The following is an 18,162-nucleotide window of genomic DNA, read 5'->3' as shown; positions in this document are numbered from 1 at the left end:
TAAATACTTTAAAGTTTTTAATGATGGAGCACTTTAAATGCAATGAGCTTCTTTTTTTATTTTTAATATTAAAATAACTTCAACGAGCATGCCAATTTCACAAACAAGGTCATCATGACAGATGAGGCACACTTTGATTTGGCAGATCTAACTCCACCAGATTTCTTCCTATGGGGATTTCTGAAGGGCAAAGTTGATAAGGAACATCCAACATCGATCAATGAATTGAAGGCAAACATCACTGGAACCATCCACTCGATTCATCAAGAGACATTGCTTGCGGTAATGAACAATATGATGATCTGCTGTCGTGAATGCACAAATTCGAAAGGGGCCCATTTGTCTGGTGTAATTTTTAAGAAATAAAGAATCAAAATTGATTTTAAAAAGTTAAAGTATGTGCCTGTGTTGGATTGAAATTTTATTTTATTTGGTTTAGAAACAAAAAAGTTATCAGGATAATAAAACTGTCAGATATAAATGCCCCACCCTGTACTACATAATAGACCAATTGTTGACTGTTCGACAGGGTCCAGGACAGACAGGGCAGTGTCAAAGTAGTTGCAGTTGTCAGAGTTTGAGAGAGAGAGAGAGAGAGAGAGAGAGAGAGAGAGAGAGAGAGAGAGAGAGAGAGAGAGAGAGAGAGAGAGAGAGAGAGAGAGAGAGAGAGAGAGAGAGAGAGAGAGAGAGAGAGAGAGAGAGAGAGAGAGAGAGAGAGAGAGAGAGAGAGAGAGAGAGAGAGAGAGAGTAGGGGATCAGTTTCCAGCAGCTTGGGCCTAGTTTAGTTGAGCAATTGATTAGAGTCCCATGGAGCTGAGCAACACCATGGACAAGCGCGAGTGACCTGGGTGAAAAGGAGCGAAGAAAACTGGATGTCTGTGTATGTATGTGTCTTTTGCAAAAAAAAATAAAACTCGCCACCAGCCCACATCATCCCTGTGCAAGCATGGCAAGGGGAGAAGGTTCTTTCAGTCCTGTGATATATATATATATATATATATATATATATATATATATATATATATATATATTTTTTTTTTTTACAGTCTTACTCTTCGTGGTGTGACTGGATAAGGTAGCGTGTTAAACCACCCAGATATCGTTGTCAACACATTGGGATTCTTGGATAGTATACAAAAGAATTACCGTGGTGTAAGGTTTTTCTCTCTTCCCTTATTCTCTCGACCCTTTCATTATTTATTAAAACCTGTTCTCCCAATTTGCTGTTGTACAGTATGTACATGATTCGTTTCTTTGGCATTATAACCCAGGCACACATTAAATGCATGATCATTGGGAGTTTGGAGCCAACCTCGTTAAGCCATCTTAAATCTACAGCCAGGTCATCTTGGGTTCAATCGCTCAGCTCATCTTTTTTGAAGGATGACAGGTTGTTGTGACAGATCCTCGTTAGACTTTTCTGTACACTGAAAACCTAACCAAATACTGTTCAGGCTTTCTCGACGTTTGACTTGTAGTCTGTTTCATTGGTCCATCACTAAATTTGGGGATCGTGCGGGTGACCGATTTGATGTCGAGTCCACCTGGGGGTCGACCTTGGTTCGTCAGGACTTGGATCAGGACACTGGTTCGAGTCCGGCAACCATTAATTTGTCGTCGGAATTGGCACCTCAAGAGGTTTGCATCAAACTTCCAACAGTAGCATGTTTAACCACAATATCTCGGCGGCTTATCACACTACCATATTCAGTCACACCACAAAGAGTTATGGAACCTGACAAAATTCTATAGAACTCTGAGGAGAGGTCGGTTGTTCTACAGAATTCATTACATTCTATAGAAGATCCATTGAAATATCCAGATAACTCTGCAGAGAATGGGTGTTCTAAATAATTAATTACACATTCTACAGAAAATCCATTTAAATACTAATAAAACTGCGGACAATGAGTGTTCTATCGAATTAATGAGTCGTTCTTTAGAAATCAATTTAAATGTTGATAAAAAAAATCCATGGAGAATGGATGTTATATAGAAATAACTAGACGTTCTATAGAAATGCATTTAAATATGTATAAAACCGTGGAGAATGGGTTTTCTAAAGAATTAATTGGATATTCTATTCAGCCCTTTTCCATATTGTAAGCCCCCCACTGACCATTTAAATGGGAAAAATATCATCTCTTTACTGTAGCTATTTTCTGCAGACTACTGTAATTAGAACTGTAATCAACTATGGTAGATGAGAGTTCAACTCTCATATTCCACAGTTCCAAATATGATGTATGAGAGTTCAACTCTAATATACCATAGTTCTAACTATACCATTTTTGCCTGGTTTGTGTTAATTAAGAACAGGAAACAGGAAGTGGTGTGCCCACTTGAGTACATTTCCCATTACCATGTGGACGCATCCATGTTGATCTGATGCAATCCTTTTTATTATGCCATCGAAAGCATTGCCTGCGAGTATAAAATATCATTGAACAGTTCATATTGTTATCTCGAAAAAAATATTTTGCATACATAGTATTGAAATGTTTCTTATGTATGTGAATTTACATGACCAGTTTAGTGGGCTTTGCCTACCATCCAATGTCAAACAGTACTGCTCGCTGGCATTGTTTGTTGCATCCAAGCCTTCTCAATCCTTTATATTGGCAGACTGTTGCATCAGCATTTAGTGTGCTTATATTTGGAGCATTGTTGTATGTATTTCATCTTTTGTTGTGCATTTAAATTCTGCATCTAGAATATGGGTTTTAGCTAACCTTGTCTTTCAATTATACGGTATATATCTATACATGGTCTATGCATGTACGGAAATCACGTCCGTTGGAGATCGGGTGGGAGTGTTTCGTCACGATCCATCCATTTTGACCTAAATCTCCACCTGATGGCACTTGCCTTCTGTTTTTTTTTTTAGTTTGCAATGGCAGTAACAATTGTCTGGGTGGCAGACAGGCTTTTGTTCTTTGCAGATTATGCGTTTTTTTTTTTTGTTTTTTTTTAACCGTGTGAGACATAATCCATGGCTGATGCTCACCATTAAAAGCAAGGAGGAACTATTTGCATTTAAACGACGACTGCGGTCATCATTGTTTAGCTACTGATATGGTATGCCACCTGGCTGAGAATTCAGGGCAGCATTCCTTTGAAGTCATGGGGACTCACTCTTATGGAGGTGGGGTCCAATTGTATGACCATGCATTCTGGCCCTTCGAGGTTAGAATGTGTGCGTTTGATTGACCATGTGCTTCAGCTTTCGGGTTGGGGGCATGTGTATGCTTGTGGTGGTACAGTCTTGCTGGACTGTGTACTTTGGCCATGGGGTCAAGGTGCACGTCCCAAGCTGTTTAATGTTCGATTTAAAAAAATATATATACAAAAAGGCGCCTTCAAAAGGGGCAAATAAGGGTGAAATCCGAACATTGCTATCAAACTCTGCAGAGAATGGGTGTTCTATTGAATTATTTAGATATTCTATAGAACCACCCATCTATATAAATTCTGCATAACTTTTGAACCAAATTCTATAGAACTGTATTTTCTTTAGAAAGAAATTCTATAGTACTTTTTGACCAAATTTTCTAGAACTGTAATGTCTTTTGAAAAATATTTTCTATCAAGTTTCGACAACTTCTCTCGAATTTCTAGGAAACAGTTTATTGAATTTGGTCCTAAAATTCTGTAGAATTTCTATAAAATGTCGAAAGAAATTTTCTATCGAATTTCTACAGACCCTTATTTGAGGGCATGAAGGTTCATTTTAGAAGAAAACAAAAAGACAGATTACCAATGGACTGATTTCGAAGATAAAAAGGTGGGAAAATGAATGTCTATACACAGTACAGAATGGCGGGGATAGACTCAGAGTTCTTTCTGAACATGCTTCGTCATGGGTCCAACATTTTACACAGAAACCAACACATATGCTAGCCATTTATGAATGGCATAACTAGGCTATATTATGCCAATTATCCCCATCATATTCCTGCAACAATCTACAGGGTGGGGCAGAGAAACAGGAGATTTAAAAAACTGATCTCCATTATGCCAACATGATCGCAACTTTTTGACTGATCAATGAGCTACTAGATTTTCTCAAGTTAATGAGGCCAGTTGGTTTCAACAAGATGGCACGATGTCTCATACCACCAATGTCAATGGTTGCTGTATAAGTACTTTTTTTTTTATAACCACATCATCTGCAGGAATAGTGACATTACTTGGCCTCCAAGGTCCCCAGATCTGTCAGCACGTGACATTTTTATGGGGGCACTTAAAAAGCAAAGTGTACACTCATCGCCCTCACAATATTGAAGAGCTGAAAGAAAGACTTCATCAAAAAATTGCTGGAATTTCTTTGGCGATGCTACGCAGCGTCATGGGAAACATGCATGGAAGATGAGAGGAATGCCTGTGCAAAGACGGAGGTTACCTTGAGGATGTGATCTTCAATATATAAATGGCATGCTATGTACTTTAAGATGGCATAGTTGTAATTTGGCAAGCACAAAATGTTAATTTAATGACTGAGTATTTAAAATAGCCCATTTATCTGCCCAACCCTGTACTTTACTTTGGGAAAAACAACAATACTACATCATGGAACTGAGTGCGGTGTGAAGGCTGAAAGGATCTCATGTCAAATAATTATTTGTGATAAAATGTGAGTAATAACTTTGATTGAAATAAACCCTAAAGTACAAAATCGATGCTCATAGCAGCAAAACACTGTTACAAGACAAAGGTATGTGGAGAAAAAAGCCTTTCATTCAACAATATATAAGCAATAAAATAAGTCATTAAAAAAAAGAGTAAGTGTACAATTTCTCTGTGAGTTCATCTCAAGCACTTCCCACAGTTTTATACCAAAATAATCACGATTCACTCACCATGGGGTTAAATTAATCTCGGGAAGGATTAAAAATAGCTTCTCTTTCGGGGAAAAACAAATGTTGTCTTCGCAGATCATTTGAACATGTTCGAGGATTGTGCACCTGGGTTTGAATCATCTTCCAGTGACTCGAAAACCTGGCAGCTTGTGAACTTCTGCACAAGAATAGTGTCTGCTAATGATCCCAAAAGGTTTATCTGAAAATTGCTTTGAGATTCTGAAAATTGGACGCGTTCCAGGAATGGCCCACGATACCGTGTGCACGGCTGCCAGGACGACTGGAAACGTCGCTTTACCACGGCAGGCAAAATGTGATACATGTTCCTTTACATCTTTGGAAATCGTGAAGATTCTTGGATCAGGCAGCTTTTAATGAAGCACCTTAAAAATACATTTTAAACGATCACATTCTATCGGTCTAGTTACAGCTCACAACCAAACATCGATAAAAACTAAAGATCCATGTTATTTGCATGATGTGAAGGGGAAATAGTGAAGCCTTCTAAAATAAATGATATGTTACGAAGGACCAAGATACATTCACATTGCCATGACACTACACAGAGGTAACATTAATGTGGTAGCCACATTATTCATGTTTGGAAGTGGGAAAACTTACAGGTTGATATGGAATAAGTTGCCTCCTTGTGAGGGTTAATTCAAAAATTCATTAAGTGATGGGGACTATTTTTGGCAAAAAATGTTTTTGAAAATGTTTGATAAAAAAAAATTGTAATCCCGAATTCCCTTTGCACCAAATGGACTCTTTGATCAAAAATTTCGCTTGGAAGTGAGAGAACAAGACAAATAGATGACTTTCCAGGATGCAGGAACGACATGTTTCGTGTCAGCAAACCCAAATTATATCGCGTTACTATTTATCATCCCATAATCACACGAATTTTTATTATCCCATAATCACACGACTTTTTATTAACATCCTATAATCACACGACTTTTTATCATCCCATAATCACACAACTTTTTATCATCCCATAATCACACGATTTTTATCATCCCATAATCACACGACTTTTTATCATCCCATAATCACACATTTTATCATCCCATAATCACACTACATTTTATCATCCAATTATCACACTACATTTTATCATCCCATAATCACACGACTTTTTATAATCCCATAATCACACTACATTTTATCATCCCATAATCACACGACTTTTTATCATCCCATAATCACACGACTTTTTATCATCCCATAATCACATGACTTTTTATCATCCCATCACCACACTACTTTTTATCATCCCATAATCACACGACTTTTTATCATCCCATAATCACACTACTATTTATCATCCCATCATCACACGACTCTTTATCATCCTTATCACCACACTACATTTTATCATCCCATAATCACACGACTATTTATCATCCCATAATCACACTACTATTTATCATCCCATAATCACACTACTATTTATCATCCCATAATCACACGACTTTTTATCATCCCAGAATCACACTACTTTTTATCATCCCATAATCACATGACTTTTTATCATCCCAGAATCACACTACTTTTTATCATCCCATAATCACACGACTTTTAATCATGACATAATCACACGACTATTTATCTTTCCATAATCACACTACTATTTATCATCCCATAATCACACCACTATTTGTCATCCCATAATCACATGATATTTTATCATCCCATAATCACACTACTTTTTATCATCCCATAATCACACGACTTTTTATCATCCCATAATCACACAACTTTTTAATATCCCATAATGACATGACTTTTTATAATCACAATCACACTACTATTTATCATCCCATAATCGCACGACTTTTATCATCCCACAATCACACTACTTTTTATCATCCCATAATCACACGACATTTTATCATCCCATAATCACACAACTTTTTATCATCCCATAACCACACTACTTTTTATCATCCCATAATCACACTACTGTGTATCATCCCATAATCACACGACTTTTTATCATCCCATAATCACACTACTTTTTATCATCCCAGAATCACATGACTTTTTATCATCACATAATCACACTACTATTTATCTTCCCATAATCACACTACTATTTATCATTCCATAATCACACTACCATTTATCGTCCCATAATCACACGACATTTTATCATCCCACAATCACACTACTTTTTATCATCCCATAATCACACGACCTTTATCATCCCATAATCACACGACTTTTTATCATCCCATAATCACACAACTTTTAATTATCGCATAATCACACGACATTTTATCATCCCATAATCACACTACTTTTTATCATCCCATAATCACACGACTTTTTCTCATCCCATAATCACACAACATTTTATCATCCCATAATCACACTACATTTTATCATCCCATAATCACACAACTTTTTATCATCCCAAAAGCACACTAATATTTATCATCCCATAATCACAATACTTTTTATCATTCTATAATCACACTACTTTTTATCATCCCATAATCACACTACATTTTATCATCCCATTATCACACAACTTTTTATCATCCCATAATCACACTACTATTTATCATCCCATAATCACACTACTTTTTATCATTCTATAATCACACTACTTTTTATCATCCCATAATCACACAACTTTTGATCATCCCATAATCACACGACATTTTATCAACCAATAAACACACTACATTTTATCATCCCATAATCACACGACATTTTATCATCCCATAATCACACAACTTTTTATCATCCCATAATCACACTAATATTTATCATCCCATAATCACACGACTTTTTATCATCCCATAATCACACGACTTTTTATCATCCCATAATCACACAACTTTTTATCATCCCATAATCACACTACTTTTTATCATCCCATAATCGCATGACTTTTTATCATCCCATAATCACACTACTTTTTATCATCACATAATCACACTACTATTTATCTTTCCATAATCACACGACTATTTATCATCACATAATCACACTACTATTTATCTTCCCATAATCACACGACTATTTATCATTCCATAATCACACTACTATTTATCATCCCATAATCACACGACATTTTTACATCCCATAATCACACTACTTTTTATCATCCCATAATCACACGACTTTTTATCATCCCATAATCACACGACATTTTATCATCCCATAATCACACTACTATTTATCATCCCATAATCACACTACTATTTATCATCGCATAATCACACTACTTTTTATCATCCCATAATCACACTACTTTTTATCATCTCATAATCACACTACTATTTATCATCCCATAATCACACTACTATTTGTCATCCCATAATCACACGACTATTTATCATCCCATAATCACACTACTTTTTATCATCCCATAATCGCATGACTTTTTATCATCCCATAATCACACGACTTTTTATCATCCCATAATCACACTACTATTTATCATCCCATAATCACACTACTATTTATCATCCCATAATAGCACTACTTTTTATCATCCCATAATCACACTACTTTTTATCATCACATAATCACACTACTATTTATCATCCCATAATCACACTACTATTTATCATCCCATAATCACACGACTTTTTATCATCACATAATCACACTACTATTTATCTTCCCATAATCACATGACTATTTATCATTCCATAATCACACTACTATTTATCATCCCATAATCACACGACATTTTATCATCCCATAATCACACTACTTTTTATCATCCCATAATCACACGACTTTTTATCATCCCATAATCACACGACATTTTATCATCCCATAATCACACTACTATTTATCATCCCATAATCACACTACTATTTATCATCGCATAATCACACTACTTTTTATCATCCCATAATCACACTACTTTTTATCATCCCATAATCACACTACATTTTATCAACCCATGATCACACGACTTGTTATCATCCCATAATCACACTACTATTTATCATCCCATAATCACACTACTATTTGTCATCCCATAATCACACTACTATTTATCATCCCATAATCATACTACTATTCATCATCCCATAATCACACTACTTTTTATCATCCCATAATCACACGACTTTTAATCATCCCATAATGACACAACTTTTTATGATCACATAATAACACTACTATTTATCTTTCCATAATCACACGACTATTTATCATCACATAATCACACTACTATTTATCTTCCCATAATCACACGACTATTTATCATTCCATAATCACACTACTATTTATCATCCCATAATCACACGAAATTTTATCATCCCATAATCACACTACTTTTTATCATCCCATAATCACACGACTTTTTATCATCCCATAATCACACGACATTTTATCATCCCATAATCACACTACTATTTATCATCCCATAATCACACTACTATTTATCATCGCATAATCACACTACTTTTTATCATCCCATAATCACACTACTTTTTATCATCCCATAATCACACTACATTTTATCAACCCATGATCACACGACTTGTTATCATCCCATAATCACACTACTATTTATCATCCCATAATCACACTACTATTTATCTTCCCATAATCACACGACTATTTATCATCCCATAATCACACGACTATTTATCATCCCATAATCACACTACTTTTTATCATCCCATAATCACATGACTTTTTATCATCCCATAATCACACGACTTTTTATCATCCCATAATCACACTACTATTTATCATCCCATAATCACACTACTATTTATCATCCCATAATAGCACTACTTTTTATCATCCCATAATCACACTACTTTTTATCATCACATAATCACACTACTATTTATCATCCCATAATCACACTACTATTTATCATCCCATAATCACACGACTTTTTATCATCACATAATCACACTACTATTTATCATTCCATAATCACACTACTTTTTATCATCCCATAATCACACGACTTTTTATCATCCCATAATCACACGACATTTTATCATCCCATAATCACACTACTATTTATCATCCCATAATCACACTACTATTTATCATCGCATAATCACACTACTTTTTATCATCCCATAATCACACTACATTTTATCAACCCATGATCACACGACTTGTTATCATCCCATAATCACACTACTATTTATCATCCCATAATCACACTACTATTTGTCATCCCATAATCACACTACTATTTATCATCCCATAATCATACTACTATTCATCATCCCATAATCACACTACTTTTTATCATCCCATAATCACACGACTTTTAATCATCCCATAATGACACAACTTTTTATCATCACATAATAACACTACTATTTATCTTTCCATAATCACACGACTATTTATCATCACATAATCACACTACTATTTATCTTCCCATAATCACACGACTATTTATCATTCCATAATCACACTACTATTTATCATCCCATAATCACACGACATTTTATCATCCCATAATCACACTACTTTTTATCATCCCATAATCACACGACTTTTTATCATCCCATAATCACACGACATTTTATCATCCCATAATCACACTACTATTTATCATCCCATAATCACACTACTATTTATCATCGCATAATCACACTACTTTTTATCATCCCATAATCACACTACTTTTTATCATCCCATAATCACACTACATTTTATCAACCCATGATCACACGACTTGTTATCATCCCATAATCACACTACTATTTATCATCCCATAATCACACTAGTATTTGTCATCCCATAATCACACTACTATTTATCATCCCATAATCATACTACTATTCATCATCCCATAATCACACTACTTTTTATCATCCCATAATCACACGACTTTTAATCATCCCATAATCACACTACTTTTTATCATCCCATAATCACACTACATTTTATCATCCCATAATCACATTACTATTTATCATCCCATAATCACACTACTCTTATTTTATCATCCCATAATCAGATGACATTATATCACGCAATGCTTTGCTACCCTTTTAGAGCATATGAGTAAGGTGATGGTTTTATTCGTTTTAAAAACTTGCTCAATCAAGAAAAAAACGTTTATTATCATGTAAAGGCTGGAACTCTTCTATGTTGCTTAAAAGAATGAGGATGACGACGATGATGATGATGTCAAAATAACATGAAGTTGCATTTCTATTCCGAGTAATTTAATGCACCAAGACAACGAGGCAAACAGTCAGGATAAGTGTTCCACCACCTGAAATGGCGGTAATTCAATTATGAGCGATTTAATTGCAGAAAACATTTCCATACCTTTTTGGAACTCAATGAGGCGGGGTCGGGCTCGCCACGGTCTCTTGTAAGGTGGTGAGGTAAGATGGAGGTAATGTGGCCGCAGAACCGTAGAACGGCGGCCATCTTGTCCCTGTTTGCCATATATTCTGGCAAGCGAAGCCTCATCCAGAACGGGTTCTGGGAGTAGGCCAAAGCCAGCCTGCTTTGGTGAGATGGTTTTGGCCTGCGGTAGAGATGCATCCAGAGTTCGTCGTCATTCACCAGCGTTCTATTAAATAATACTCAAAACGATTCTTTCGTAAAACCACTCAGTGGCAAAAATAAATGGCAGTGTCAGTCATAGACCGAATGAGACTTCTCCAACACACTCAAACCTGGAACCCTTATATCACATCATGAAGATTTCACCTACAGTCTAATGTCAAAACAGCAAAATATAAAATGTCAGTTGTCTATGGCTTTGTGTTCTTGAGATATAGAACACACAGTAAGTTATATATTACTTACTTTGATTACATCATGCAAGATGTGCTGTGAATACTAATTAGTTAAGTGCTTCAAACTTTTTATTTCAAGGTCTTTGGAAAATATCTTTTTTGATACATTCTTGAGAAACATCATAAAAATATTTAGGATACGATCTCACTAAGCATTCCAAGTTCGGGTGTTTCAAAAGGAGTGATGCAACTTTAAATGTTTCTTTACAAAGAAACAGAAACCTCAGGAACGTGAACCAAACATTTCTTGAAAGCTTATGGCACGCTGTTTTCTATCACTGATTGCTATTGCAGTTGGTCACTGCTAGCGTTAGTGAGAGCCCAAGGTCTAAAATTGGTATTTACGCAAAATCCTTGTAATTGACGTTCTTGATGTGTGCCCCTCCGTGGTTCAGACGGGCATTGATCCTGACTCCAAAGTTCTGTCAAACTTTCTTGTAGGTCTCATGTAGCACTGACTGGAAGTAGTCTGATACCTCCTGCTTCAGATCATCCAGTGTGGCAAGGCAGTTGGCATAGACAGAGCCCTTGGCAGCCCCCCAGAACCAGTAGTCCAGAGGGTTCAAGTCTGGGCTATGGGGTACCCAGTCATGAGCGGTACCAGGGCAACGGGGTGGTTTATGAAGAACTTCTGCAGGAAAGTGATGGTGTCACCAGCTGTATGCGAGGGTGCACCATCCTGCATAAACTAGGTCAAGTTGAGCTGGTTTGGGGTGACCTTTTGGGCTAGATCATTATGGAATTTCTGGAGCACAGCCCAGTCGCACTCACCGCATGGTGTCGGTGTTGGCTTGGCTCTTGGTTAATGATGTTGGTCTGCCACTGTTGTCCTTGCTCTGGCTGTGCACTGTACCCTTGTGCTCAAAACGTTTCACAATACGTTGGATGGCACAATTTGTGGAGCCATCACATGTTCCAAGGTTGTATTGCTGGCAGAACCTCCGGCAGGTGTCCACATAGGATTTAGTGTCATACCACAGAGCCACCACTTTTGTCTTCTGCTTCACTGTCAATGGCATAGTTGAGCTATGGAGCTAGAAATCCCAGGGAACAAATACCAGGATAACACCACCAAACCCTGAAAAGGAAAATGGTAAAAAACAAAGACATGGCAAGAAGTCAAAGTTCGATCTTTTTGAAACACCCTGTAGTTAGTGAGCAACTTTGGTGCAATCGTTGGATTCTGTGATTGAGTAAAAAGGCTGGAATTGATCCATGCTGCTGAGATGGCACAACTACTGGCTGATGTCAACCCGATGTGCAGGGCCTTGAATGATCTTCACAGGAGGGCCAGCCCAGCATTCTTTGCATGCACCTGCCAGCATCACGTGCACTGCAACCTGCATGATTTCTGGTTTCCTTATGTTTGTTTTCGCAGACTTCTGATATTGTCTCAGAAGTTGCAATGTTTTCCATCATTACCTTGATAAAGTTGTTGCAGTCGAGCAGGTACGGCAAATCGTGGAGATAAATAAACTTTCTCCTTGGAGCAACACCATGTTAATCTATCCCCTTTCCCTGTTGATTAATTTGTGAATTGTTTCACAGAACAGTACACGCATGGTGGGGTGATAGGACCGAAATTATGCTCTTGGACAATGTTATCAGGTACTTTGTCTGATTCATTACGGATGCTGTTGTATATGTTTACTGAGAACGTATTACCCTCCGAAGTCTTCGTTGCTTAGCATCCTGTGAAAGTCAGCTGGGTTGAAGTTCATAAGCTGTCTCATTCTTATTCTTGCTGCATCCTTGCACGTCTGCATTGAAGTTGATCATCCGTCTCATTCCTCTGCCTTATTCATTTTCTTGCTGCTTCCCATGCAAAGTCTATGATGATGTTCATCAGCTGTTTCATTTTGTTCCCTCATTCCTCCATTCGTTTTGGAAATGGCAGTTCCAAACGGAATGCGTCCAAAACGCAATTAAGGAAGTAATTGATGATGCAATTGGGATGAGTAAGGCCAGGCAAAAAAACAACAGAATTTCTGGAAGGGAAAAGTGAAACAAATTCCACACCAACGCCAGAAGTTTAAAAAACAAGATGAAAGAGTTTGAAGACAAAGTAGATAGCGAGGAGTATGATGTAGATGTAGTGAGTGAGACATGGTTTAAGGAGGAGAGTAACTGGAGGACAGGATTAGAAGGCTACAAGGAGTATCGGTGTGATAGGAAGGAGAGAATAGGAGGAGGAGTTGCAATCTGGGTAAAGGACAGCATTGCATCAAGAGAAAGAGGAGACATTATGGAAGGAATAAATGTTGATGATTCTGTGTGGGTAGAGATTAGAGATTGTAAAAACAGTAAGATACTGGTAGGATGCTTTTATAGGGCTCCGGGTGGGAAGGAAGAAGAGGAAGGAGGAGTACATGGAAAATTCAAAAGGGCATGTGGTAAGTGAAGAGTATTGATAATGGGGGATTTTAACTTGCCAGGAATATATTAGGTACAGGAACAGGGAAAGGGAAGAGTGGATGAGGATTTCCTCGTTTTATTCCAAGATTGCTTTTTAACCCAGTATGTAGATAAGCCCACGAGGGGGAGTACAGTGTTAGAACGCCTTTTAAATAACGGTCCCAATATGTGGAGGAGGTGGAGGTTGGGGAGCATTTAGGATCAAGTGACCATAACATCGTGTGTGCAAAGATGTTGTTAAAGGTTTGAGTTCAGGATAGTAGAGAAAGGCTATTAGATTTCAGGAAGGCAAACTTTGAGGGTATGAGGAGAGAGTTGGGTGATGTAGATTGGGAGACTCTAACAACAGGGCAATCAGTGTCAGAGAAATGGGAAACCTTTGAGGACCAAATGTGTTGAGTAAAGAGCAAGTACATTTCAATGAGGTGTAAAACTAGAAACAGAAAGAGAACAGGGTGGTTGAGCAGTGAGATAAGGAACGCTATTAAGTTGAAACAGAAGATATTTATTTGGTATAAAATATCAGGACTGGAGTGAGATTTATATCACTATAAACAGAGGCAAGTTAATAAAATAACTCGACAAGCCAAAAGAGAGTATGAGAAGGACATGGCTAAGAATATAAAACATAATTACAAGTCTTTCTTTAAATATGTCAGGGGAAAAGAACAGGTTCAGACCAGTGTGGCCCATTGAGGAATCGTACCGGGAGAGTGGTTCGTGATAAAGGTGAGATGGCAGGCTTATTAAACAGGTATTTTTCTTCAACTTTTACACAAGAACAGTCAGGAGAATTGCCAATAGCTGAGAGTACCTATCGAGGAGGTGAGGAAGGGCTCTTACAGAAGATCCAGGTTGGAGTGGAGGAAGTAAAGGAACAGCTCGGTAATCAAAGATTAGATAAGGCTCCGGGTCCAGATAACATGCACTCGAGAGTATAGAGAGAGGTGGCTGAGCAGGTAACCGAGATGTTAACGGATATTTTCAATGGCTCACTGGAGTCAGGACAGGTACCGGAGGATTGGAGAGTAGTAAATGTCACACCATTATTTAATAAAGGGTCCAGAGAAGAATTGGGAAACTGTAGACCTGTTTGCTTGACTTCAGTTGTGGGGAAGGTGTTGGAGACATTAATTGAGGACCAGATGAGGAACCATTTAAATAAATACAAACTAATTAAAGGTAGTCAGCATGGGTTTACCAAAGGTAGTTCCTGTTTAACTAATCTTTTATAGTTTTATGAAGCAGTGTCTGATTGGGTGGATGAGGGAAAGGCAGTGGACATAGTATATCTAATCTAGACTTTAAGAAAGCATTTGAAAAGGTACCACATCGGAGGTTGTTAGCCAAAGTGAGGGCTTGTGGAGTGGCTGGTCAGGTCGATAATTGGATTGTAAACTGGCTTCGTGATGGGAAGCAAAAAATGGCTGTGAGTGGGAGGATGTCTTGATGGGAGGATTTAAGTCGTGGGGTACCTCAGGGATCAGTACTCGGACCATTACTATTCATTATTTACATCAACGATTTGGATAATGGGGTAAAGAATAAGCTTTCCAAATTTGCAGATGACACAAAGCTTGGAGGTGAGGTGGACAGCAGAGGGGGTGGTGAACAGATACAGGAAAGTGTTGATACTTGTATTGATTGGGCAAATGATTGGCAGATGTAATTTAACCTGAGCAAGTGTAAGGTGTTGGGGATGGGAAAGAATAATGAAAATAGAGATTACAGGATGTAAGGGGTAATTTTGGAGAGTATCACACAGGAGAAGGATCTGGGGGTGGGAATAGATACGGGAGGTAAGCAGGCAGTACAGTGTCAGGCAGCTATAGGTAGAACAAATCTGGTTTTAGGCTATATAAGGAGTGGGATCATTAATAAATCAAGAGGAGGTGTTAACATTGTACAGGAATTTAGTGAGGGCCACAACTAGAATATTGTGTGCAGTTCTGGTCACCACAACTCAGGAAGGACATAGATGCCCGAGAGAGGGTTCAGCGTCGGGCTACCAGATTGATTCCGTGCCTAGCTGGACTCAGCTATGAGGAGCGGTTGAAGGAGACAGGGCTTTATACACTAGAAAGGAGGTGGTTATGAGGAGATATGATAGAGATGTTTAAGATAACGAAAGGTAGACATAGCCTGAGGGTAAAGAAGAGTAAAGATGGTAGTAATGTTGGGGTCTTTTACTCAAAGAGTAGTTAATGCATGGAATGGTCTCCCTGGAAAGGTCGTGGCAGCAGAAACAGGAGATAAGTTTAAATTAGAATTAGATAGGTACCTGGAAGTTATGGAGATGGAGGGGTATGGGGATGTTGGTGAGACTTTGAGGCAGTTTGAGCATTGATGGGTAATTGTGTACATGTGTACGGAGTGCTCTTGGTGGGGGTCTTGTTCAGGGGTGTTGTGTGGTTGATGTTGTGTGTTTTTAACCAAGCCCATGCCCCCTCCCCTGAGGAGGGGGAAAATAAAATACAAAACCTTAAATAAATAAATAAATAAATAAATACAAAAATCCACAAAAACACTTTAAGATAATAATAATAAATTTTCTATTTTCATATTTTGATCTCGTGTTGATAAATTAGTGTGGTGTTGATGTCGCGCAGGCACCATGGGCTGAATGGCCTCCACCTGTGTCTGATTTCCTTGAACTGTACTTTGGCTGTGAATTTGTCCTGATCGCACAGGTGCACATAGCAGTGAGATCATATTTCATCGGCATTTAAAAGCTATCCCTTTTATTCCTGAATGTTTTCATAACAAACATTTTAACTTCATTCTTGTTAGTTCAACTTCCTTTGGCCTTGCCTCAAAATAAAAAAAATCACTTCTGTTATTCATCTTCCTGCCATAAAACCAAAGTGGTATAATTACCACCATTCTTAATCTTCTTTGAGCCACCTTTCCAAAAACCTCCAATGAGTTCAACTCCTCCGTAAGATGAACATAATAATAAAGGGGTCTCCCTTCATCTTGAATAAGGGCACAACAGTGTTATTTGCCCACTCTTCAGTGATCGCTCCTCCTTCCAAGATGTTTCCACACAACGTTATCATCAATTTAATTCCGACATCTCCAGCCACGTCAATCATTTTGATGAAGAATCCAGTTGGACCGGTTACCTTTCCTTTCTTTATACGTCTAATAGCTGATTCAACGTCTTCTTCGCACACCTCTTCTTCTGACCTTTAACAACATCACATTCTCGTTCGTTCTCTCATTTGTTTTCTTAATTCAAGAAAGTCACGTATTCTGTTCCTAAATGTTCCTAAAACGAATTAATTAAAATCTTGCCATGATTTGGGAACATTGAAAATCTCACAAGAGGTCCTGCGGTGGGTGGGCTGGTCTCGTGGCCATCTCACGACGATATCCTAACGGACCTTGCAGCGCTGATATTCATGCTAACCGCATACGGGTGTGTTCCGTTGGACATGTGATATTATTTGCCGATTTGTTTTTCACCGGTTTACCTTCGAAATCGTGCAATAGAGCTTTCATGAACCTCAATCACGAAAGAGAAAAGAACGTCATTTTTTCAGGAGGACGATGTGCTGACATTTTAAATCTTTTTTTGTCGACTTAACTTGTATATTATGCCGTGTTTTTTAATTTATTGAAAAAAACAAACAAACATACATCAGCAATCATCAATGGGAAAAGAGATTGATAATCACCAACTACATCATCCTCTTGTTCCACGACAGGAAATAAAGTGATCGAAAAAGAAAAAGAGAAAGAGACCGCAGAGTGCTTTAAACAAAGTTGAGAGTGAGAGAGAAAGGCAGCTCTTATCATGCACAGAGCAGCCAGATGGGGGGTCTTTCCTTCAAAATGAGTTTGATGGAATGAGATAAATCCATAGCACGGCGGTTTCACACCCGTGTGTGTTGAGAAAACCCGGGCAAAATCAACCACAAACCCAAATCCACAAACTTCCTTTCCCGCCATCACACGGCCCCCTTACTTACAGGTACGCTGGCCTGCAAAACCATTTACCCCCCTCCAAAGATTTCACATTTTGATGCCACCTGGGCTTATTTCATGATGCTTTCAAACCAAACTTAATATTTATAGTCTTCACAAAATACTCCAAAGTGATAAAGCTTTTTAACAGAGAA

General features: G+C 37.8%; 1 protein-coding gene across 14 annotated transcripts in view; it reads right to left on the bottom strand.

Moving 5' to 3' along the window:
• The window catches only part of KIAA0586 (KIAA0586 ortholog), a 389,421-nt gene that overhangs the window by 92,544 nt on the left and 278,715 nt on the right, over positions 1–18,162 (bottom strand). For all 14 annotated transcript variants that reach the window (XR_015059775.1, XR_015059776.1, XR_015059777.1 and 11 more), the window contains one exon: positions 11,145–11,349. Coding sequence is in view for 11 of the 14 variants with exons in the window: in XM_085887220.1 (XP_085743346.1) it covers positions 11,145–11,349 (205 nt within the window). In the remaining 3 variants the exon portion in view is untranslated. The remainder of the gene's footprint in view (positions 1–11,144; positions 11,350–18,162) is intronic.

Source organism: Eptatretus burgeri, chromosome 7, assembly GCF_056783735.1.
Source record: "Eptatretus burgeri isolate ZD-2024b chromosome 7, Ebu_testis_v1, whole genome shotgun sequence".
Classification (NCBI taxonomy): Eukaryota; Metazoa; Chordata; class Myxini; order Myxiniformes; family Myxinidae; genus Eptatretus; species Eptatretus burgeri.
Note: the sequence above shows the minus strand (reverse complement) of the source record. Positions and strands in the feature narration are given on the sequence as shown.